We start from the raw sequence: 24128 nt of genomic DNA, 5'->3' as shown, positions 1-24128 counted from the left end.
CAGCAAATAAAAACACGGCAGTCGTTTGAAGGGAGACGGGCAGTCAATTCAACAAAAATACATTAACATAAAATGGTATACCGCCTCCTTGAAAGATTCTCATCACCTTCGTCAATCAAAGAGAGAAAAAATGAAAAAGAAATGAAAATTATTAATTTCATTCCATGAATACTACATTTTATAATGATACGAACATTCTCTTTTGTCATAACAAGTTGGTGATAGAACAAAATAATACTTACACTGGCAAGTACATATATATGTACATGTGTGACTGGCATATATGTATGTAAATAAAATGTAAATGAAATGTGAGTAAAATATGAAATAAAATCGATGATGAACTGTACAATCGAATTTAATTAAAAAATCTAAAAACAGGCAAGAATCGAAGCAGAAAAGAATATTCGACTCATGCAGGATGAGATCCTTACGCGAGCCTTTCGTCGCGCTGATTGCCATCTCTGAGATGGAGTTCTTCTCCTGATGGAAACGTGCCTGGACAATGGAGTGTCCAGATTCTCCAGCTTTCCGCTCAAACGTTTCACTTTCTTTGCCTGGAACGCCTCGTTAGTAAAAGCAACGTTCTTCAAAGAAAGACATGTGTGTTACAGAGAGAGAGACACACTTGTGAGTATCAAGAATTAGTGGAAATAGAGTCGTAGAAGCTTAGATCGTGTTATTTCGCCGACATCGAGGTTAATCGTTCTCCTTAACCGCATGAAAATTAATTGAGTCAGTAACAGGCACATTGCACACATCGTGCATCATTAACATGATTCATGCTTAATTTCTTAATTATATTTTATGTCCATCACTTTCGGATACCCAAGTATCCAAGACATGGTATTCAACAATATTCCCAGTTGGATCTTCTAGTTGATTTCCTTGACCCAGTTAATTACAATTTCAATCGATAAAATGCTACTTTCGTTTAATTACTTGATAATCTTCGCGTTTAAGCTTTCATTAGCCTCCGCTAAATTTCACATCTGGTTTAATGGCACAGTAAAATCTTGATTATCCAAATTAATCACTCTGTATATAGTTTCTATTTTTCTTTTCTAATCTCTCTCACAAAGTACTACTAAACTTCTGATTAGTCGGTGTTCCGATAATCGATCGTTTCGTTGGCTCATTCATACTGTATACTACCTTTTCTCAATTAAAATTACTATCTATTATTATTAATAATCGATAAAGAAAATTTTCCTAAAATATATTTAATCTTGAAGCTGTTAAATATTGACTTTTTTGAATTACTAAAAATCGATTTAATAAGACATGCCCATAGTATCTCAAATCGCCTACCAGACAATTATCCATGTAGATAGATTAATCAGCGTTCTGATAATCGAGATTCCACTATATTTCTAAGGTTCCAAATATCTCTTTCATCTTTATTACTGACTGTACGTGTTCTTCATTAGCGAAATAGGGATGCACTAACAAATAAACTCACCGGCTTTTTGCTCAAGAACTGTGACTGCAACGCCAAAACGTAATAAAGCCAAAATAGCCTTAAGAAGTAGCCATAAATTAACCAATCAGCATCGGTCGTGTACTCCACGTCTCTTGGGTCAGTGCAATTCGTTTGATAAACTGGAGATAATGCGAAATAACGTTGCCAGGTGCTATTTACAGGTATTAGCTCCTGAGGCACTTGATTCTGGTAGCTGAGCAAAGCCAGGATGTGAAGAATCACAACGACCATCACAATCCTGCATAATATAGCAAAGCCCTTTCGGAGCTCTTTGTTACATGCCCACCAAGTTGCGGCTCCCAGGAAGACGAGGAAATAGAAACCACCTTCAACTGATGGTTTCAGGGCTGCTGTGATGCACAATGACGCTAGAACTACGTAGGTCCCGATTCGTCCTAGGAAGTTGATGATCTAAACATGGAAAGTGACATTAGCTCGAGGTTCCGTTTTAATAATTCAGCGATGGAATTATCAAGCCAAGTGTAAAATTAGCATCAAAGGAGTGAAAATGAAAATTGCTGGTCAAAAGTTTGGGATTACTACATGTTCTATGGATACCTTAGAATATTAAGAAAAAGTAGTTTAGAATTGTGCTAACATAGAAAATTCGTTGGTAACAAAATTGTATTTCTAATCTCGAATTAATAATAAAATTAGCAAGTGATTCAAAAAGTGATTCCAAAATTTTGTTGGTACTCTATATGAAAAGGTATATAATGCAGAAGTCACAAGAAATTTCTTAAAATGCACCGATGTACATACTTATATCCATAAAATTTCTCTGGAAAATTTTTTAATGTAAGATTACGAATTAGCTGATCTAATATTATTTGATTACCTTGTACATTGATAATTCATGAAATATTGACGAATGGTATGTTATAAAATCGAATAAAGTTGATTTATTTGAAAAATATGTTTGTTTCGTCGAATAATACCTTGGCGGTGCTGTCGGCGCTTTTCTTCGCAGCCTCAGCGTTTCGATGTAACGATGCATCATCTTCCTCGTCGGTAACGTTCTTTCGTGATAGAAACCGACATATGAGATACACCATTATACTAGTGGGTAAGACGATTAACTCTGGCGTCAACCAGAAGAAGATCTCCCAGGCAGAAGCGCTATCTAGTCTTACAAAACCTATGTGCCTGAAGATCATTTCCATTGATTCGCCTAGAAATAGTTTAACAAAAGATTTTCTCAATCCAAACTATAATCAAGTCAGAATAGATATAGTTCAAACTTCTCTTTATCGGACATAGTTACGTACAATTGTGAAGGAAGTGACCATAAGTAGGTAGAGCTAATAGAACTATGTGAAAAGTGAGTTGGCTGACTGCTGTGAGAAAAGACAGGCCGATGCAAGTTTTTAAATAGTGCCCTGTGTGGCCAGCCATTGTCTTCGCGTCTGGTACCGGCACATGGGGCGAGTATAGCATCAGAGCCAAGTAAACCAGAGACAATCCTACAGGTCGCCATATTATACCTGTTTAATTCAAGAATTGCAAATTTTAATAATATTATTCTATTTTAATATTTTATTTATTATCAGTTTAATAATATACATAGTACGAATATTTGTGCGTTTATGAGAAATTAAAAAATGCAAAAATACAATATACTCGGTGGCGAGCATGTGACTATATTCCCAACTTAATATTAATATACCGTGGAATGAAATATTCATAGACTGTAATAGATATTCAAAGAATGTATGGCATTAACTATGCAACAAAGATAGTATAACATTCATAGTAAACACTAATTTCGATTAAATTTAGAAGTATCTATTCGTATATTATACTCTCGCAACTCTACATAATATGCAAAAATATAATAAAATGTTTAAAGTAAAGTTTTTGCCATGATATTCAGTACATAGATGCCAAATTTTTAAATTATATTTAGAAAGATACGAACAACCGTCACATACTTGTAAATTACAATGTAAATGACATTGTACGATACATTCATTCCGCGACATTTTTCCGGCTGATATTCGTCACGCGTAGAAATGCAGTTCATTTCGTTGGTATGAGAAGAAATGAAATGGGGTAAAAGAAAGGTCAATTTCAACCTGGGGACTTCAAAGATGAAATTCTACCACGAATGACATTTTACACCCCCTGTATCATACGAGGAATTCTACTAATTTGCATGCACGAATAAGATAGCCATCGCTCTAAACGATATTTCAAAACTTATTATGTATGGATCATGGTTCGTAAAAGAGGACAAACATATGTACGGGTAATTAAATCGGATTGGATTGGTACTGTCGGAACGTTAATTACATTCGCTTCATCAGGAAGCGTGAAAAGCAATTAATTTCTTCGTGAGCGTCTTGAAAGAAGCAGCTTATGATTCTCGAAAACCTGGTCGGTTTATTTGAAGAAAATTTCTCGGGGAGATAATCCTCGAAACTCATTCCAATTTGCTCCAATTCACGTACCAACTTTATGAAAGCACTTTCTATTTGTAAAGTACATTCTGCTTACTATTTTCTCTTCGTCGTATGCGCAAACGAAAAGTTTGACCAGCTGCCAAGTAAACTCGAGTATACACCATTCTCTCTATTTCAATATTGTTGTACTATAATTTCTAAGGATTTGCATCTTCGATTCGTTCATTCGAAAATACCGGGTCCTTTTTAAGGATCGAAAAGATTGAAATAAGAGATAAGAAATTAATTGCAAACGATTACGAAGAATCGTCAGAATTATACAACGTTCCTATTTCCCCGTGCAAGAGTATCGTAACATGCGTGTGTTTTTTCTTTTTTTTTTTTCAACAGAACATCGTTAATAATAGAAACCACAGACAACTAATTATTCTAACCAACTTGTGAAAGATGATAATTCTAGCGATAACAACGTTACACTCAGCGTCGTAATTTCTCAGTTGTTTTTTTGCCGCCTGATTGAGGCCAGAAGATCAAAGTAGTCTCTCGAAATTATATTTACGATAAAAAGGTTTCACTCAAGTGCATTAGAATTGCCTTTCATCTATGAAGCTTCCTGCTATGACGAAAGTTTATTTGCGACTCCTTTTTCCTCGATTGGAGAAAATTGATAATACGGTTCACGTGGTTATTGAACGAAATTGTGCTTCTAATTATAACTCGAGACTAAAAACGTGTTCCGACCATGTCACTCTGGCATTCTAAGGAGCTTTCTCAAATGATACGGTATATAAGTGCCGGTTGTATTTCCGTCCATCGTCGAAAACACTCGTTTTTCATTTTATCAGACGTGAGAACGACAAGTTGCGTCATTCGTATTCTTATAGCGTTCATTTCAACGTTCTCAGTCGGCGTAATTTGTTGTTGTCTCGAAATTATTGACAATCATAAAGAATCAATTGGCGTTATGTGAGGGATATTTTTGTTTATTTAGAAAGAATTGGAATTCATCAACATTATATACGGCATACTGTTACGTACCATGGAACGATCTAGCATATGTGGCAATGTGGCATGTTGATAACATTCTGATAATTAATGATGCTATTAAGCTAGCCACAGTAATAGAACGGTCAACATGCGAACTCTTCCATACGATGTATCCGTCAGTAAATTTATATTACATTTTCTAATAAAGTAAATTAAGCATCTAATAAATGATTGAAAGAATAATTAATTCTGCAACATTAATTGAAATAATAATTTTATTGTGTATCGATTTTAATAATAGATATGTCATCGATCACGGATTGAAATGAATTACGAAAAAGGAGAGAAAGGATTATGAATTTCTTAGATTCTCATTCGCTTATTTGTCTATTTCTAGATTGAAATTTATACCGTGTTTCCAGTTTCTCACGATCCATTCGCCCAGGATCGGATACAACCTAAGGTCACTAGTCGATTACAAATCACAGCTATTTTAACTCGATGATGTCATTGAGACGTTCTCCTTCATATAATTAGTTAAATAAAAATTCACGGATTTTTCAAATTTTGGGTACACTCCAGAACTTGTTCTTTTATGTAGAGTCGACGTATCTTCTTTTTACATTTCTAATTTTTGGTACAAAAGAAGAAGAATCATTCGATATTTTACACGCGATAAATTAATTCTCTAACATGTCTGTAAAAATTCTAACAATATTTTCCTATCGTAATATTGCGTTAAATCTTCGGAAACATTATGAATGAAAGTAGAATACTTTATATCAGTTTATGTCAATTTTTCTATCAACACGTACTGTAACTAAAATAATTAGATTATCATATCATAAATGAACAATTCAAAGTGCAATAAAATATTGCATTTAGAAGTACAAATCAATTTCCAAACATTCAAGAGAATATGAATATTTAATATTTTATTTACTCGAAATGATTCTTTATTTTTTCAATATTTAATAGTTCATATACTCCATTCATAAAACTTTCATTTTGCTAATTTCCAGTATTTTAAAGATCCGATACAAATATTGCAATCATTCGATTTCCACAATTCTTTTTTAGAAATTACATGTTTCCCTTAAATTTCTTCGAATTATTTTCGATAGTGTGATCATAAAATATTTGAAATTAATAAAAGAACGGTGTAATGTCGACACTCACATCCTGTCAAGACAAGCGGCAGCACAACCCTGAGGAGGGCCACGTTCAGCCAATACTTGGACATGCCTTGATTTGCTCGGATGGCCTTTCACCCTGAAACACACAAAGAGAAGAAGGTTGCTTGTAAAATTATCCACCGTGTACGCTGTCAACATCTCGAGATTTCAGAACGGCAATGTCAGCTCGACTAGAATCGATACGACACTGCCGCAGTCGGATACCTTTAACCTCGTTTTACCATGAGACGCGATTCTACCGTTCTTACGCTCAGCCTTCGTTTTTACAACCGAGCTGACCCCTTCAGAATTTACGGTCTGTAGAATTTTACTACTTACCGTTACATTGTATTCTTTGGCGTAGATTTTTCGTAAAACCGTACAGTACATTTCTTCTGACATTTCTTGACACGATTTGTCAATTAATGAACCACTGACGGAACGAGGTCAATTTGGTTTGATCGAAAGGACACTTTCTATTTGTGCGCTATGTGCTTTATTAAATTACAGTTATACGTGGGTTAATTTTTATCACAGGCCAGTTACTACTGAGAATTTCAATTTTTATTGCATCAATCACAATCTAAAGAATTCTCGAAACTTGAACGTTTGAATATCTTCAATTGCAGAAAGCATTAATAAATAAATATTTATTTTTAATAAATAAAATATCAGTACGATACATCTGTAAGGTTATACATATGTGAATGAATATTAATAAAAAATCAGTTAGATAAAAATACCAAGTGTAGTCGGCACGTCATAAATTTCAAAGAAATATTTTCGTTTAATCTATTTTTATATCATGGTGATTATTTTTATGAAAAATTGCTAATATGCCAAGCATTAATAATACCCGAACCATGTAACCAATGTATCTAGTGTGTAACGTGTACGCTATACACCATCTGCACCCATTTCCTGCTTCCGTCTAAGATTTCACAATGGTGACACACTTGGTTTCTCGTTCAAAAAGGCTAGCCACTCATTACACGTTTTTGGACGATCACCAGAATTATATATATCTTGTGGAATCTTACGATCTATGATCGATTTAACGTCTTATTTGTCATTCTGAATAAATGAAACGTTGGAAAAAGAGAAAATAACAGAATATTTCTTCAAAAAATCCTTTCAACTTTCATGCACCTGCATCGTTAAGCTTTTTTTCGACCGCGTTTGTAGAAATAGTTGCATGTTTATTCAGGATCGATGAAAACGGGAACAAAGTTAAGGAGGAAATTATGAACTTAAAATTATCAGGTAGAATGGTTCTGAGAATTAAAAGACCTTTCGGCTTGTTCGTTTTTCGGTAAAAACTGGCACGCCCAACTTAATTATCAAGCAATTATACGGGGCTGGACTATGCTCGTCCCATAAAAGGTGCGTCTACACGTTTTCGGAATCGGCCTTGCTATCGTCCGACCAGTGATAACAAAATTAATGGTATTTAGTAATAAATGTAAAGATGGGGACATTTTTCCGAGAAAAAAGGCTACATATCTATATATATCTAAATGTATATACAATGGTATACGATAGTTCCCAATCAGATAGATTTCTTATTTTGTATTTTAAAAGCGACATATTTAAAAGAGTTTTTTAGTAATATTGGGTGTAAGAGTATAGAAAAGAAAGAAAACAGGACTATAAATAAACACTGCTACCTAGTTATATTATACAATATTGATAAGAATTCTCTTTAAAATATCGCCTTTAATTGCTTTTAGAATATGAAGTGAGAAATTTGTCTAAGCAAAAATTATTTAGTGCCATAAGGGATATTGAGCGTATTTCTTTGTCAAATAGTCGAATTATCACGAAATATTTACTTTCTGTGTAAACACGAAAAGAACAATGCAATTGAAACTTCCGAAGCAGTTTTCTCAATTCATCCAGAAATTGTCCTGCCAAATTCCAGATATTCCCCTGTCAAACCATTAATATAATTCTTTCAATGATCGAAAGAGGCAGGTTTCTTGAAAGGCTCATTAATGAAAAAGTAACACGTAGAGTTCTTGAAAATTTAGCGATCTTAAATTTTCCGTCCATACTGCTGATACCAGTCACCTTGATTATTCATTTGCATTTATCTCAGACTATAGGTAGCCTCTCGATACCTTGAAGTGCTCCAACAGATGGATGCATGGGCAAGGTTTTATCGTTTGGTCTAGATAAAGGGCCCACGCGATTGTAGAAAGATAGGACGAAATGGAAGTATACCGTTTTAAAATTTACGGCCGTAACTCTATACGAAAATTTGTTATTGACATGCTATATCATTGATCGTGTTTACGATCGAAATAAAATTATTATGTAACCGCAGCAACCTACACCTGTTCGCAAAATAAATGCTGAAACAATAGATGTTATATCATTTCCGTGCAACTAATTTTAAAATAAAATTGAGAAATAGAAGGTTCAGAGTTTCCTGTTTACGTTCAGACAAATTCGAATTCCTCCGCGGTGAATTACTTTGCTTCGTGCATGGTTGTTTTTGACAAGTTAAAAATGTAGCTAAATTGTACAATTTGTGTAACGGTATATATATGTTTGTTTTTATAGAGAATTATCGCGAAATATCAAGAAAAGGCGAAGCAATATACCCAGTTTTATAAACGGGGTTTCAGCAGGGTAATCAGTCGATGATACGACTATGTGAATGTTTGAAGAGATATATTCTACAAATATTATTGACGAAACATGAAAAGATAATTCATATATTCCGCAGTTTATGAAACTTCAATCTATTAGCTTGGGATTTTTATGTTAGGCGCAAGATATTGAAAAACATTGTACGATTTTGTTGCATCAATTTTTTAAATCTTTTCTTTTTTCGATAAGTATTTTTGTTTCTATAAATGTATCATTGTATATCATTCTAAAACTGACAATTTTCCCTTATGCATATAATTTTGATCTTTTTAACATTTACTTAATATTTATTCTAACAATAAAATATAAATCAATAAAATCGGATACTTCATATGCATTACAGATTGAACAGAGAACAGAGAAATTACGGATAGAATTCAAACGAAACTTTGTCAAAAATACGATCTTTTCTTTATCATGAGCATGACTCAATATTACGAGGCAAACTGTTAGTAATTCTATCTGAATGAATAACTAATCTGCTTCATTCATGATTAAGCAATGTAAGAGAAGAAAATAAATATCACTTAAAACGTACATGAAATTCGAGGGACCTGTTGTCTGGGAGTTCAAGTGAACGATCACCTGTCGCTATGCATTAAGTACATTTATGTTACTTTAAGCGACTCGGCACGTGAAACTGTATTTTAATCAGTCGCGTGTCGTTTTGTCCTTACTAAACCGGTTCGAGAAATGCTACACAAATGAAATGATAGCTGTACTTGTTATATAAAATATGGAAAGTAGAGCGTTCATTGGAATATTTAATGGATGGAATAATCTATTTAAGTCGCACTTTTTAAAATCAGATTCATCAAAATACGAAGTTTCATAAAAATGCGCAGTTTACGTATTAATTCAATTGTACAAAAGAGCTGTGTTTTATTGTTCGTAATCATCAAACACGCTACTATCCGGTTCAAAATAATCTCTAGATCCTAGAGTTACATGTTTGCTTTCAAATTTTTCTGACAGCAATCACATGGATCGCGAATGGCCATCATACTGATTGCCAGTTGGCAAATAGATAATACGGTGATACGATATTAGCAAGAGTTCCGTGTCAAATTCACAGACTGCACTAAAATTGTGCAACTTAAATTTTAATACAAAATTAATTTAATTTTGTTAAAGTATTTGTATCGTACTAAAATTATTTAATTTATATTACCGAAGTAGCTGTTTTAATTTTGTTAAAATAAAATGCTGATTGATATAAAGGTGTTAGTTGTAAGAAAGTTACTGCAATCGCAGAATTAGTATTCGTCAGTAAACTACGAATCAATATCGATGACAAAAGCATCGTGGTATCTCGATAATTTTAGCTCTCAGTATTCTAGGAGTGAGACTTACTCAGCTTTTATTGAAAACTCACAGCATTCTGTTACAATGGACAGGCTGAATCGTCTCTGAATGAACACACGTGTCAACTGTTGTTCTCTCTTCATAGAAACATTCATTAACTTCTAAACACGATAAGGAAACGAAAAAAGGAAAACTATCGCCCCTATTTCATTAAATGCTACTCATCTAAATTAATGCAAAATACGTATTAACGAGTATTAAAAATTTCTCATGAAACATCAAGGATACATTAAAAAATGTAATAAACGACCACACAACGCGTACGGAGTCTTCTTAGAATAATTACTTGTCTGTCGTTTAAAAGAAACTCGGGTTTTGATTCGCAACCGTTAAACTTTATTACGCTCCTTGGACACCCTTTTACAAAGAAACGCGTGCACATTGCGTGCAGCAACTTCTGCGTAGATGCGTGCCACACGCGATATGAAAGGTCTTGATTAAGGGAGTGCACGATGCTCGTTACGCTTTCAGAATACATATAATTCGCGTCGAATTTCTTGATAATTTGATAAGTAACGACATCGTTTAAACAATGCCTAAACGTCTTATCTAAATTTGCGTTATTTTTTTTTATTAATTCTATTTCATTTTAAATTAACAATGATTTTTTAGTTCTTCTGTTACACTATCGTTATTTTCCTATCATTATTATATTAGGAAATTTTCTAGACGAATTTCAGAGGAATAAAATTAATTTCTTTTTATCTCCAATTTAACGGACGACGTAATTTTTTTTATATTAATCTTATGAAGAAAAATTTCTTCTTAATTTCGGCGTTTATGTTCCACAAATAGAAGATTCAATTTTAATAGAACAACTTTTTAAAGAAGAGGAAAACTTTTTAATCTGAATATTCACAGTTTGGAAATGAAGAGAGGTCACAGAGGAAAATGCAAGTTAATCTGTTTCGCAAATTATTTTCCAATCCCTATATAACGTTAAGCCGCGTGAAAAACACATGGTTGACACTGTAATTGTCTGTAATTTCGAGTTGATGACAGTACTCATTATCGGTTACATCGACAAGGACGAATGTAAATTCGCTAGGAAGACAGGAAGGAACAAATAGATCGCGTACGATATGATTCATCCTTATCGTGATTTGAAACAGTCGTCAGTACGAATAATTATTATCAATCGATCGAAATATTTACTCTCGCTGCTATGTTCTCCTATTCCTAGTTTGGAACTATGCTTTGGAATAAACAGATCGATGCACGTGTTTCGTGAACGCTTGTTACGATCTTCCAGCGTACCCGTATCTCTGGCAAATCGCAAACCAGTGAAACATCGACTGCTTTACGAACGATTCACGTTTCAACCGCGTGGAACGGTCAGGTTCCTCGTGTCTCGCGTTACACACAACGTATCTTATTTTTTGGAATTTTTATTAAATTCAGTAAGAAACGGAGAACTTCTGGATACGACGGAATTCTGACGTAATAAACGCTTTTGGTCTCGAAGAAATGTAAGGAATGTTAAGTTTCAAGATTTGTTTGTTTGAATAAAGAAAGAATGGTCAGATTATTTAAAAGAATTTTTGTTGAAGCTAAACATAACAGCAGTGAGTCGTCGTAGCACCTGATTTATCCATTCTTTAACATCTACTTTCCGCTCATATACAGTGACTCTAAAAAGTATTTGCAAAATTTTGAAACGTCCTTTTATCATTTCATTTTCATAGTATCAAATTTCTGTAGTTATATGAAAACACTAAATGATACGAACTTTCAATTCAATGTAATTGAAACTGATTAACTACTATACTATGTGAACGATATAAACAAATACGATAATATACAAATATCGTCTGTAGCTACTGTAAACACCTCTACGTATTCTCCAATCTATAAATTACGAAATATTTGCTATTTCCTATTAAAATGATTACCAATTCGTCATGTTCGAAAATTTACACAGACAATTTTCCAATAAGGACTCGAAAACACGTAATACTCCAATTTTCTTCCTGACACAATGAACAGTTCATACGTATCAGTCCCCTTTCTTAACTCTCGTGTAACTTCGACCACGTTTCAAATCCACTAAGCTCTAATCAATTTACTTTTCAAAGCATTCCGTGTTCCAAAAATTCGTTCCAAAGTACCCTGTCACCGTCCACGCACTTATAGCCATGCTTTCTTCCCTTTAATATATTTTCAGCGAGTTGAACATACCATACAGCCATGACTTTACTCCCGGAATACGTGTATATCAACACACACATCCACCAACAAGCACACTGAAACGCCAGTCAGCTGACTGCAATCGGTGAATAGCAAGGCACAAGAAAGGAACCGTGGAGAAACAGGCTCACCTTGAATGAAACCACTCTGCCGGTATTTCAAAGCATCCCTCTGCACGATTTCTCTCCCAGCTGTCTTCCCGTCGATCGAACTTCCAGGAGAGCAACATACATACGCCTTCCGGCTTCAGCACGCGCGAAATCACACGCTGTCACACTTTTTCTGTCAACTTTTTCTCATTGACGATGATATCAGTAACATGCACTTGATTCTATATACGTTGATATATCTATATATATATATATATAGATATAATGTTTTTATTTTCACCAAAACGGTGTGGATTTAGGTTAAACGCCCATGAGGCGTTTCGAAGAAGTAGTTGTGACGCATTCGTTGGTGTCGGGTCACTGATACGTATTCGGTGACGAACGGCGATCAACGCCGGCTCGACACTCACTGAGCTACCTTTCTACGCCCGTTTCTGGCGTCGACCATCCGCGCCTGCGTACCTCCTTTGCGTCATTTCCCTCGCAGTAGCGTAGTTTGAACAACTTCGAATATCTGGGGTATCTTCGAGCAATTGTTGCGTCGTGAACACGTTTGCGAACTTTTCTTTTTCTTCTATGGAGTAAGCAAGTTCTTTAATTTTTAAATATTGTACTTTACAGGAGATCTTTTACTTGAGTTAATTCAGAAAACAAGATATCGATCGTTCGATAATTATCACAGATATTATTTGTTCTTTACCTTAGTTTGGCTTGCGTTACGTTTAGATTGAAATTAATTTCTACTGAAATTTTTAATCGCCGGGTTCAAAGGTTGGTTTGCGAATTTTACGTTCGCAATCGCCGAAGAAATTTTAGTTTAGGAATTTGTGCGCGTCTCGCGCGGTATGAGATTATCAAGATATATTATCTATTATTATTAGACTGTGGACGTTTGTGTTAAAATACGCAAAATATCTGAAATAAACTATTTATTATAATATGCAGCGGATAAAACAAATTTTTATTCAAACCCTGTTTCTTTACTTATAATATGTATAAAAATATGGAATTGCATAAATATTAGCAATTTGATTATTATGTATTACAGAAATATATGTTTCTTCGCAAATATTAATCCAACTGAATTAATTAATATTTTACATAGCTCGTAGACGTATGAATATTTTTGTTCGTAAACAAATTCTACTTTATTCCATCCTTGATCCTCTTCTAATCCAGCTTTAATTTAGACAAGAAAGACTATAAAACGAGAGACTATAAAACATCTCTGTCACCTCTTCTAAATATGTAATCCAGCTGAAGATCGCTGAAGTGATCAGAGATATAGAACTGCAATAGAGCTTTTAGGCAAGAAGCATAAATTTTGCAACAAGGATACAGAGAGTAAAATACCAATTTTGATCTATAGTTACTTTAGCTTCTGTGATTGTCTTCTGATGTTAACAGAAACGCAGAAGGACGATGGAGGTATTGGATAAGAAAGCGAGATTGTAAGAGAAACACAGCGATGGTAGAACGTTAACTTCAATTCGTATCTTAATTTTGATCTTATTATTTTGCTTAGATATTAGTAGGAAGTTAGGATCATGGTGCAGGTTTTAGGTAAGGATAGAAAATCGTGGAAGATGAATGGAGCTAACAATAGACTTACTTTAGACCATAGTTCAGCTGTGTTCCTATTATTCTCGGAGGAGCCCCGGTGGTAATAGGATCACAGACTGACAGAGGTGTTCGACAAGGAAAATGAGTCACTCAAGTTAGCTGGAAATTTGCATATTTTCTAATTGCAAATGTAACCGATTAGTGTCATCGATTGACGGATAGATGGCAATAGCAGTTCGTTGTCTGTGCCGAGTTGAGTGAATGAGTTGAATTGAAATTGAATGAAAAACCATCATGATAATGATACGCATCATTATCATCATCATAATCATCACGCAATACAAGATGAAATAGCGTGTTCAATCTGATTTTATTTTTGGAATACATTATTAGCAAACGATTGATAGAAATTTGGGAAACAAATGTAATTTTAAAATTTGCAACCTTAAGACCCTTGCAGTCTGATTTAATTTTATACGTTTGTTTCAAGTTAATGTTTTTGTTTTCTCATTTTCTTCTTCTTTTAATGATCATAAAACTATGATATGGAGTTTTTATCGCCGTTTGCCACTTCTGATGGCGTGATTCTTTGAATTATGGTCGTGATTAAAAATTTTCAAAGTTTGTATAATATATATTATAGAATTAATCTAATCAACATCTAATTTCTTCATGACCCAGTGGAAAAAGGCGAGAATAGAGAAGCTGAAACTCAGTGGCACACACGTCGCTTTTATCCACGCCCAAATACTGAAAATTAAAGAAAGAATAAATTAGGATTTATTGTTCACATTCGATATATATGTTTAATACAATTGTACTTACTTGAAATTATATTTATATACTTAATAGTGCATATAGGGTTACGTATAGGGGTACGTATGTTTTATAAGGTAAGAAACCAATCATTTTTATCTCAGGAAAGAAACTAAATAACACTGGCTTAAAAATATAATAAAGTATGTAATTAAAAGTTTGTTGGGAAACTAATACCGAGGAACATAAAGTAGCGTATCTATAATACTTCATACTTTTTTTTAGCTTACATGCCCTTTATGTGTTTGTACTTTCTACCATACTCTCGTTCACACATTGTAATATTTCAACATTCATATACAAGAACAATTTATACAATTCTAAAAAAAAAAAAAAAAAATACAGAATTTATAGTAAATAATTAAACATTATCTACTGCAAGATTTTACTTTGTTAATTGGTTAATCACTACCAAAATCCAGTTAATTCAATAGAAAATTTATACCTACTTTAGAAATAACTAGTGTTCAATATTTTATAATAATTTATCGATTTACTTGTAAACGTTATCATCCACTTTAAATGGATACGAGGTAGGAATAGATCCACATTCGAAGATAACCACATGTTTAATCGGTATATCATCAGCGTCGGTTTTCGTCTGTTCGATCTTAAAAACTACATCTTCTCCTTCGATTACCTATCGACGTAAAAATATAAATCACAATTCTGTAAATATACATATTTTTCTTTACTTATATTGTTGTGGCTATTTATGGACTTATGGGAAATTTAAAAATACAAAACTGCACGCAATGCTGAAGAACATTTAGTGGATGAAATAAATGCTCAGGTTCTATTTCCTGAGCTGTCTTCATAAAAATATAACTTTGCGTAAACATTCGCAGTTTATTGCGTTACCTTTCCAAATACAGTGTGTTTTCCATCTAGCCACGGTGTGGGAACAGTTGTAATAAAGAATTGACAACCATTCGTATTCTTTCCAGCATTTGCCATACTGACATACATGGGCCCATTATGGCCAAGGACAAAATTCTCATCGTCGAAGTATTTTCCATAGACACTGATCGATCCAGTGCCATCGTCATTCTCTATATCTCCACCTAAAAGATGACCAAGTTATCACATTGTGAACTAAAGTTACCCAGCTATAAACCGAATATAATTCTTTGACCTCAATTTCGGTTACCTTGTATCATAAACTTCTTAATTACTCGATGAAATCTACTACCCTTGTACGTTTTCCCTCCTACCCCATCAGTGGCTAAAGTGATGAAATTCTTTGTGGTCTTAGGCACGACATCACCGAAGAGTCCTATAACGATTCTTCCTGCTGGATGATCGTCTATCATGATGTCCAAGTACACTCGATCAGTGACGGTGAGATTCTCAGTATTCTGACATAAAATTTTGGAAATTAGTGTAGAGAAATGAAAATCGATGATTTGATTCCAAATCCAGAAGTCTCGATTCTAAAAATTTCTATCTTAATTTATGGGCCGATTATTTTTATGAAAGTTATAAAAACACACAAAATTACAGGAAAAATAAAAATTACTATAAGAATACATTTCATTAATATAAATATAATTAATATTATTAGTTAAAATATGAATATTTCCTTTTATGATACGAACTTAGATATACTTTCATTGTGAAAATAATATAAAATATAGAAACTTCAAATCGCCGTTAAATCAACTGTATCATCTGCCAAATGGAAAGTTTATTCGCGTAAAATGAATCGAATTGTAAATGATAGTAGTTAGCGAATCAAGCGATTTTTTACAAAAGGGAAAAGGATAGAATAAGTAGTGGCACAATGGTATCGTGAATAGTTCTGGCACATTATGCCGATAAATTCTCAATTTCCACGACTTTCACGCGTGTAAACTTGCGTTTCACAAACCGCACCGTTCTCGCTGAGAATCGTCGAGAATCCGACGTACAATGGTATTAAGTGGACGAAAGAAACCTTATACAGCCTATATGACTATAAAACGCTAGCGATCTATACTTCGATCTTCTTTTTATCCTCATTTCGTAATCTAACTTCTTTATAAAAATAAATCTTTCGAATTTCATCAGACAATTATCACCACGTAAAGTTTATTCACATATCGAAATTTATACACATTTTATCACAGACATATTTCTTTCAAATTCTATTAGAATTTTATTTCACAAAAATTCTTTGTTGTTTCTCCGTATTTTTTCTTCGCGATCAAGAACACAACGCCAAACTCTCGCGACGATTTCTTTAACGTCGTTCAGATAACGGTATGCAGAAAAACACAGTTGAATCCGCAATATTTCCGACGTTTTACACGAAATGGTACCTCTAAAGTTGCGGCCAATGCAACCAGACAGGCTATCGCCAGCAAGATCTTCATGGCCGTACGATTCCATCCAGAATGCTTCGGATTCTCTGATAGTTTCTGCTTCATCGTTCAACTCGGACGCTTGCTTAAATGCGAGCAGAAGCACCGCGCGGAGACTAAAGAAACACCTGGGGACGCTTGCGCGGAATGTTCACGTTGAAACTACGCAAATTTTGTCTGAAATACTAATGAATCTAATACTCTAACTAATACTTTGAAAGAACTAAGCATCGTCAACATCGTTAATTAGATGCTTTAAAAGTTCTAACAGTTTCTCTTTATGTCATTAAGACGTGCGTGTTTTTATAAATACAAAAATAAGAAATCAGAGTCTCTGCTTATCTTTTCTATTATTTAGTGATTCTAATGTCAATTTTCATTTACCCACTGAGTTCCTTCTGCCTATAAATTAAAAGAAAATTTGTCTTATCTCTGAGACCCTCGAGCATTCCATTATTTCTAACTATGTAAAGGTACATCAAGTATATCAACTTAAAGTATATCAAGTAGTTATATCAAATAATAAATTCAATTTTTTTCATCAAGATATACATCCCTTAACAAACTCAATTTTGATCGAAACAAGTTTAAAAATAATTTTCTCTTTACTAGAAACAATCTTATCTTTCCTCTGAATCCCTCAAACCTTTCACAATCCCACAGCTACTGATATCTATAAAATACCAATCAATCGATAATTGTATCAAACAATAACGACAAAAGTAATGTCTGATAAAACAAAATTTATTCAAAAGAAGGACATTGAGAAACCTCGAAATAAATTTCGAAATTTGTCAACCATCGTGCGAAACAAACTTTTCGCGGGGTCAAAGATCCCCGAACCTGGCGATTGAAGCGCTTCGAGGTACGCTCGTTAAGTCCCGTTATTCCCGATCGTCGACCGGCTCGAATATTATAAAAGCAGGGACCATTGTCGATCCAAGAATAGTTGTGCACGATGAAGAGGACCGGTGAATGCCACAGTGCGCGTTTCATCGCGTTTGCGTCTCTTCTCTTCGTTGTTCTCGTCGCTGAAGCGGCGGTGCTCGATCGTCAAAAACGAGAATTTGTTATTCCAGACTGGATCGAGATCGTAGATGAACCTGCTGCAGAAAATTCGAAAACGATTCAAAGGGCGGTTCGAGTGAGGGACGCGAAGGTAACATACGATGGCGCACAGGTTTGGAGGATTCAGGCATCCGAGGCGCAGAAGGACTTGATATCGAACGTGACCATGGACTGTCAGGAGGCTGGATGTTCGTAAATTAGAAGAATTTATGTTATCCATACACACGAGAGAAATTATTTATTTCGATGGATTTCGATAATAGGACACTTTACATTCAAAATTATAGAGACTTTAAATTGTAGGTTTGATTTAAGAATCGAAATTTTTTAAGTTGGGAGCGAAAGAAATTTTTTAAGAATTCATTCATTTTTAGAATTTCTTCTGTTTCTACAATTAGGAATTAATGGATTTTCTGAATATTTAACAGTAGAAGCAAAAGCTCCAAATTAATTATCAATTGATATATATATATATATATATATATTTTCTTAATATTAAAATGTTATTACTTCTCATTAGTTGCCTCTGGTATTCTTAAACATTTTGCTGATTAATTGTGCCCTTATCATATCTTTTATTTATTAATGATTTTATCACGCCAATTCAGGATTAATCCATTGGGTTATGACATAAACTCGGTCTGTTGTAATATATATATATATATATATATATATATATATATATATATATATACATGTAATAATATAAAAAATGTAAAAGAATAGTACGAATTTATGTACCAAGCGAATACAATGCAAATCGCTGAGTCGATCAAAGAAATTATTACTAAATATTTAACTTTTTTATTAGAAACTCTCATCCAAAAATGAAACGTCTTTAAAAAATGTTAAGATAGATACAGAGATACAATTGACGTTTTATTTTTGTTCCTCTTATAGTACTCTCGTTATGGACTGGAAATGACACAGCAGTGGACGTAATGGTTCGTTCGGAAGAAATTTCAAGAGTGTCTCGCTACTTGGGACAAAAAGATTTACGATATCATGTAGTGATCGAGGATTTGCAGAAAGCGATAGACGAAGAGAATCCATCGCTTTCCGAGGAAGAGATGGAAGAACTGGAAGGTCGCAAAGGTTTGTAGCAACTTTCTATCATTATTTTTGTATTTATAGCAAATTCCTTTATTATACTTCGGTTTGCTTCCGGTTTCATGCTTTCCTCGCTTAATATTCTCTCCTCTATTCTCCACTTTCCGTACAATGAGCTTGAACTTCAGCAACTAAGACGTTTTAATGATCCGACATGGTCGACGTGAAAAAGAAGCGTCGTTACATTTGACAGTGAAACGATGTTTCACTTGTTATTTTACCCGTTCCACTGACACGAATGGTGACGCTGCGGCAACTCGTTTAAAGCGTTATCACGCAGTCGAGTCACGCAGCGAAGAAAGCCAAGAACAAATCGTCCCTATACGGCCATCGGTTCGAAAGTGATTTAGATAAGTGAATTTTATCAAGTCGAATCATCGTTAGACGTTCCGAGTCAATTTGGCCGAGTGAAATTTCAATTCGTCTAACGACATTTTAATATCTTCTTGTGTTAATGATCTACGATTATGGTCGAGCACATTTGGATTTAGAAGTGAGGTTCTTTAAAAATTGTTATCCACAGGTTATTTCCGATGAGAATGTACGAGGTTATCGCCCTCGTCGCGATTTAACCGGTTAACCCAGTTTCAACACCATCGACAATGCTGATTAACATTAACAGTTACATGTGCTCGAGTGTGTCTACATTAGTGTGCGTGCATCTGCAACACACGTGTGACCGCACGTTTTCACGAACAATTTTGTTGTTTCAATCACGGTACCGTTACGCGTTTCCAGCTAGTTCGTTGGAATACGCGTTGGCAATCGGCCCGGTTCGAAAGTCATTCGAAACAACGAGAAACGAGAGTCTTGGTGATTCGACTGGAATCGCGAATGAATCGAACCTGACGCGATACGTAGATTATTACTAGGGAGATATTTCTTGGTATATACTATCAATTATATTTCATTGAAGTGCTTTCGAATCGAATGGTATAGAAATCTTTTCTAAATATATTTATAAAGTTATATCTGATAAAATTTTCATTATTAAACCATATCGTTATATACTATCTTCAGAACGACTAACATATCAAAATAAAAAGTTTCTTTCTTTAATATTTTAATATTCTATTATAATATTCTAATATTTTACTTTCATGAGTCAATGTATGTCTGTACTAATAAAACACCATAAAGCAAAGAGTTTGATATTCTTTTGATGAGCTGAAATCCCTAATAAGATTTTTCTAGTTTAGACTACGTCAATTCCTGGCTATGATTACAACTAACAGGCAGAAGTACGCCACTGAATATTCAGCTTCTGGGTAATTTTTTAGCTCGTTCCGCTTGGTGGCAGGGAGTCGCGATTAGGGTGCCAAATAGATATTCACGTCCTCGTCCTCTTCGTTATCCTGTAGCTAGCGTGCACGGTATCGGTGGCCCTTGGCGTTTCAGGGGTGAGCTTCTTGCGCGTACAATCCGCTTCGTTGATTCAGAACCGTCCCTCCTAATTATTTTTATTAAATCACCTATTCATTTATTCTTTCAATATATAACTGTCATATATTATTTGCTTATTCGTCTCTGAATCCACGGAGCGGAATATTATCATGTGTCGTTTAAGGACACCGAACGTGCAACCTCTGAATAATCTTGAAGGTATACGTGTCAGGTCATCGAATGGAATGGACCAGTTATCATCGACTCGAGGACATCCATGGATACCTTGATTACCTCGCTGAAACTTTTCCCGACGTTTGTTCTGTTGTCAGCATTGGTAATTCTGTCGAGGGCAGACCTCTTAAGGTATGATAAAATACAAAGATTTTTAAGTTATAATCTCAGTCCTTTGACAGCGTAATAAAACGATGATAAATTCAGAATGTACGATCTAGAAGATAATTATTTCTTTATCCTCAAGAGCTGTTGCATTGTTGGCATTAGATTTTGCATTATATTTTTGTAAAGAATAAATAACAGCTACGTTGTTATTGAAAATAATTAAAAACTACGAATACCGAAGAGAAGAAATAATGTGTGATATGTAGGTTTTAAGAATCAGCAATGGAAAAGCAAACGCCCCAGCATTGTGGATCGATGGAGGCATCCATGCTCGAGAATGGATCTCACCAGCGGCAGTGACTTACGTTATCAATCACTTGGTTGAAAATAGTGAGGATCTCGAGGCTGATTATTATATTCTTCCGGTGGTAAATCCTGATGGGTATGTTTCTATTAATATTATAAAGTGTATATTTATAGAACATTATTAGAATGTCTTATATTTTTTTCGTAACTTTTTACATGGTTTTATAGGTACGAGCACACGTTCACGAGAGACCGTTTATGGAGAAAGAACAGGAGAAGGTCTGTTGGTAGTCTGTGTACCGGAGTCGATCTTAATCGGAACTTTGGTTATCGGTGGGGTGGCTTAGGAACTAGCAAAGATCCTTGTCGTGAAATTTATGCAGGTTCTGGACCGTTCTCTGAACCGGAAACCAACGCCATTCGATACTTTTTCGAAGCTAGCGCTGCTAATTTTAAAGTCAGTATTTTAAAGTCAGAATTTTCAGTACACCATTCACTAGATATAGCACAACTCACAATTATTCGAACAATACACCTATTGTATCCTCTTTTGCTTCTATTCTACAATGACCACGGTTTTTATCGTATTACATATTGGTTAAAAATTTTACGTGTTTTGAATTTATCTAAGCGATGTTCATCACCTTTCGAGGTCGTTCGAATAATTATGAGCGGTTTTTTGACTATAAGAATATCTTAAAAAAATATTCAATTTCAAATTTCGAACACTACATTTTTTAAAGTATCCTCTTAGTATTTGATTAATCGTTTTATTTGCAATTGCTTTTATTTTTTAGGCATATCTAACATTCCACAGTTATGGCCAATACATTTTGTACCCATGGGGTTACGACAAACGCGTTCCACCTGATTATGCTGATCTTGAAAACGTTGGCAGACAAGTAGCGGCAGCGATGAAAAAAGCAGGGGGTGCCAACAGCGTTTACACGGTTGGAAACAGTGCTACTACCCTCTACGCAGCTTCTGGTGGCTCCGATGATTGGGCCAAAGCTATTTTGAAAATGAAATACACTTACACGATAGAATTGAAAGACACTGGAAAATATGGCTTCGTTTTACCAGCTCATTATATAATTCCGACAGCTAAGGAAGCGTTGGCCGCTGTCATGGTCGTTACGGAAGCTTGCAAATCGTTGTAACCATTGACTCGTGGCGTAATTGTATAAATACAACTTGATATCGGTTGTTGTGTGTAGGGTGTATCTGTGTATTGTAATTATTAGCGGATAAGACGAGTGATAATTAACGAATGATTATTTATTGAATAAAACAAATTAACAATAACGATCTGTTGGTATCATTTAAGAATAATTTAACATGATCATACTGATCCACGTGACGAAGGCGGACACTCTCGTGTAGACGGAGGGCGCGTTCTTTCCGCCACACGGAAATAAACCCCATGAAACGACTCCCACCACTTCTGCTTCGCCAAACCCGTTTCTCGTGACTAATGGTCCTCCCGAATCACCCTGAAAATATGAAATTTGACAAATTTGCAAGATCGGAAGGTAAAAAGTTTGAATGTTCGGAATCGTGGAAGATGAAAAATCCGAATGTTTGGGAATTTGAAAGCTAGAGAATTCGAAAAATTGGAAATTCAGAAGATAGAAAATCTGAAAGTTTGAAAATTCAAATATAGTACGTGCTAGGTTTATTGATACGATTATATTATTAATTGATAATGATTATATTATTAATGATTATTTATTAATAACTCGAACAATTCAATTGCAAAATAATCCTGCGTTAAAGATTATTTAAAAGTACTTTGCAAGCAGACAGGCTGCCGTTCAAAGGTCCTGTACAAATATTCGTCGGGTGTAGAGGATTCTTTTCCTTCGGCTTTAATGATTTAGCTACTGCTTGCATGCACACATCGTAATCGATGATCGGGAGTATAGCTGCTTGAAGATTCTCAGGCTTTTCGTGAACACGAGTCCTTCCAATACTTCCCCAGCCAGTTAACATCGCCTCTCCAGTAGGAATAGTATCTGGATACGGTAAAGAAACGGTTGAAACAAAAGGATTTAACTCGAATGGATATTCCACTTGCATCAGTGCAATGTCGTACGGTCCTATGGTCCTAAAAATATTAAGTAAATTAGTATTTTAATTTTAAAAACATAATTGTAACTTACAAATGCGCTATGAATATTCATGTAAATTTATATTTTTATAGGCACAATTAAAATAATGCAACTTAAGTAAAATACTTTGAATATTTTTGCATATTGTCAGTTTTCAGATTTCCCATAAACAAAGAAAAATTTGTCAGCCTAATTGTAAAACTCACCCATCGTATTGTGGATGAACGAATACTCTATTCACTAATCTACTTTGCTCGGTTTCTTCAACAGCCTCCAATTTATATTTCCCAACAAAGATATGAAATTCTCCTACTGGAGGTGCCAGAGTTTTACAATGTCCCGCAGTTAAAATCCATCCAGCTGTCACTAAACTACCTCCGCAGATGTGTCTCGATGGGATTTTTCGTGCTCGGTCACCCCAATGCACCGAAACCTGCCAAGGATGCAACCCTTTCTCCGCGTCTTTTCCTCCGACGATCCTTGTTGGTCTTTGCGCCAGCATCGCCAAGCTCAAAATTATTTCTATCGATGAAAAAGTGCGTTCAGATAAGATTATTAACGATATCGTTTATGTACACTGATAAAATTGAATACAAACGAAATAATATTTTCTCACCGTCCATTCCGATGCACAGAGCGAGATTAATGTGAAGAACTATCAATAATCGTTTAAGAATATAATAAACTTCCATTTCTTCGCGGAATTGTTTATCCTATGAGGAA

At 34.6% G+C, this 24128-nt stretch overlaps 4 protein-coding genes across 14 annotated transcripts in view; 1 reads left to right on the top strand and 3 right to left on the bottom strand.

The window, feature by feature from the left end:
- Nucleotides 1-12785, bottom strand: part of Piezo (piezo type mechanosensitive ion channel component) — a 28472-nt gene extending 15687 nt beyond the window's left edge. For 5 of the 11 annotated variants that reach the window (XM_069125055.1, XM_069125060.1, XM_069125066.1 and 2 more), the window contains exons 1-6: nucleotides 12386-12785; nucleotides 6052-6144; nucleotides 2752-2967; nucleotides 2422-2654; nucleotides 1463-1894; nucleotides 435-587 (exon numbers count right to left, since the gene is read on the bottom strand). In XM_069125055.1, the coding sequence (XP_068981156.1) occupies nucleotides 435-587; nucleotides 1463-1894; nucleotides 2422-2654; nucleotides 2752-2967; nucleotides 6052-6115 (1098 nt within the window). In that variant the 5' untranslated portion in view covers nucleotides 6116-6144; nucleotides 12386-12785. The remainder of the gene's footprint in view (nucleotides 1-434; nucleotides 588-1462; nucleotides 1895-2421; nucleotides 2655-2751; nucleotides 2968-6051; nucleotides 6145-12385) is intronic. The other 6 variants (XM_069125061.1, XM_069125063.1, XM_069125062.1 and 3 more) reach the window with 2 other exon arrangements.
- A 1297-nt stretch (nucleotides 12786-14082) lies between these two features.
- LOC138185822 (peptidyl-prolyl cis-trans isomerase B) lies at nucleotides 14083-17201 on the bottom strand. Its single transcript, XM_069125092.1, has 5 exons — nucleotides 17044-17201; nucleotides 15894-16101; nucleotides 15605-15807; nucleotides 15241-15383; nucleotides 14083-14677 (listed from the first exon to the last, which is right to left on the bottom strand). The coding sequence occupies exons 1-5, from the start codon at nucleotides 17149-17151 to the stop codon at nucleotides 14578-14580; spliced, it is 762 nt and encodes a 253-aa protein (XP_068981193.1). The 5' UTR covers nucleotides 17152-17201; the 3' UTR covers nucleotides 14083-14577.
- Nucleotides 17202-18006: 805 nt separating this feature from the next.
- LOC138185819 (carboxypeptidase B) lies at nucleotides 18007-22584 on the top strand. Its single transcript, XM_069125089.1, has 6 exons — nucleotides 18007-18341; nucleotides 19054-19248; nucleotides 20879-21012; nucleotides 21255-21430; nucleotides 21523-21751; nucleotides 22092-22584. The coding sequence occupies exons 1-6, from the start codon at nucleotides 18044-18046 to the stop codon at nucleotides 22452-22454; spliced, it is 1395 nt and encodes a 464-aa protein (XP_068981190.1). The 5' UTR covers nucleotides 18007-18043; the 3' UTR covers nucleotides 22455-22584.
- A 32-nt stretch (nucleotides 22585-22616) lies between these two features.
- On the bottom strand, nucleotides 22617-24097 carry LOC138185734 (venom peptide isomerase heavy chain). Its single transcript, XM_069124898.1, has 4 exons — nucleotides 24022-24097; nucleotides 23612-23927; nucleotides 23086-23401; nucleotides 22617-22787 (listed from the first exon to the last, which is right to left on the bottom strand). The coding sequence occupies exons 1-4, from the start codon at nucleotides 24095-24097 to the stop codon at nucleotides 22617-22619; spliced, it is 879 nt and encodes a 292-aa protein (XP_068980999.1).
- Nucleotides 24098-24128: the final 31 nt, after the last annotated feature.

The sequence above is a fragment of the Bombus flavifrons genome, chromosome 12 (assembly GCF_040668555.2).
Source record: "Bombus flavifrons isolate JBK064 chromosome 12, iyBomFlav1_principal, whole genome shotgun sequence".
NCBI lineage: Eukaryota > Metazoa > Arthropoda > Insecta > Hymenoptera > Apidae > Bombus > Bombus flavifrons.
Note: the sequence above shows the minus strand (reverse complement) of the source record. Positions and strands in the feature narration are given on the sequence as shown.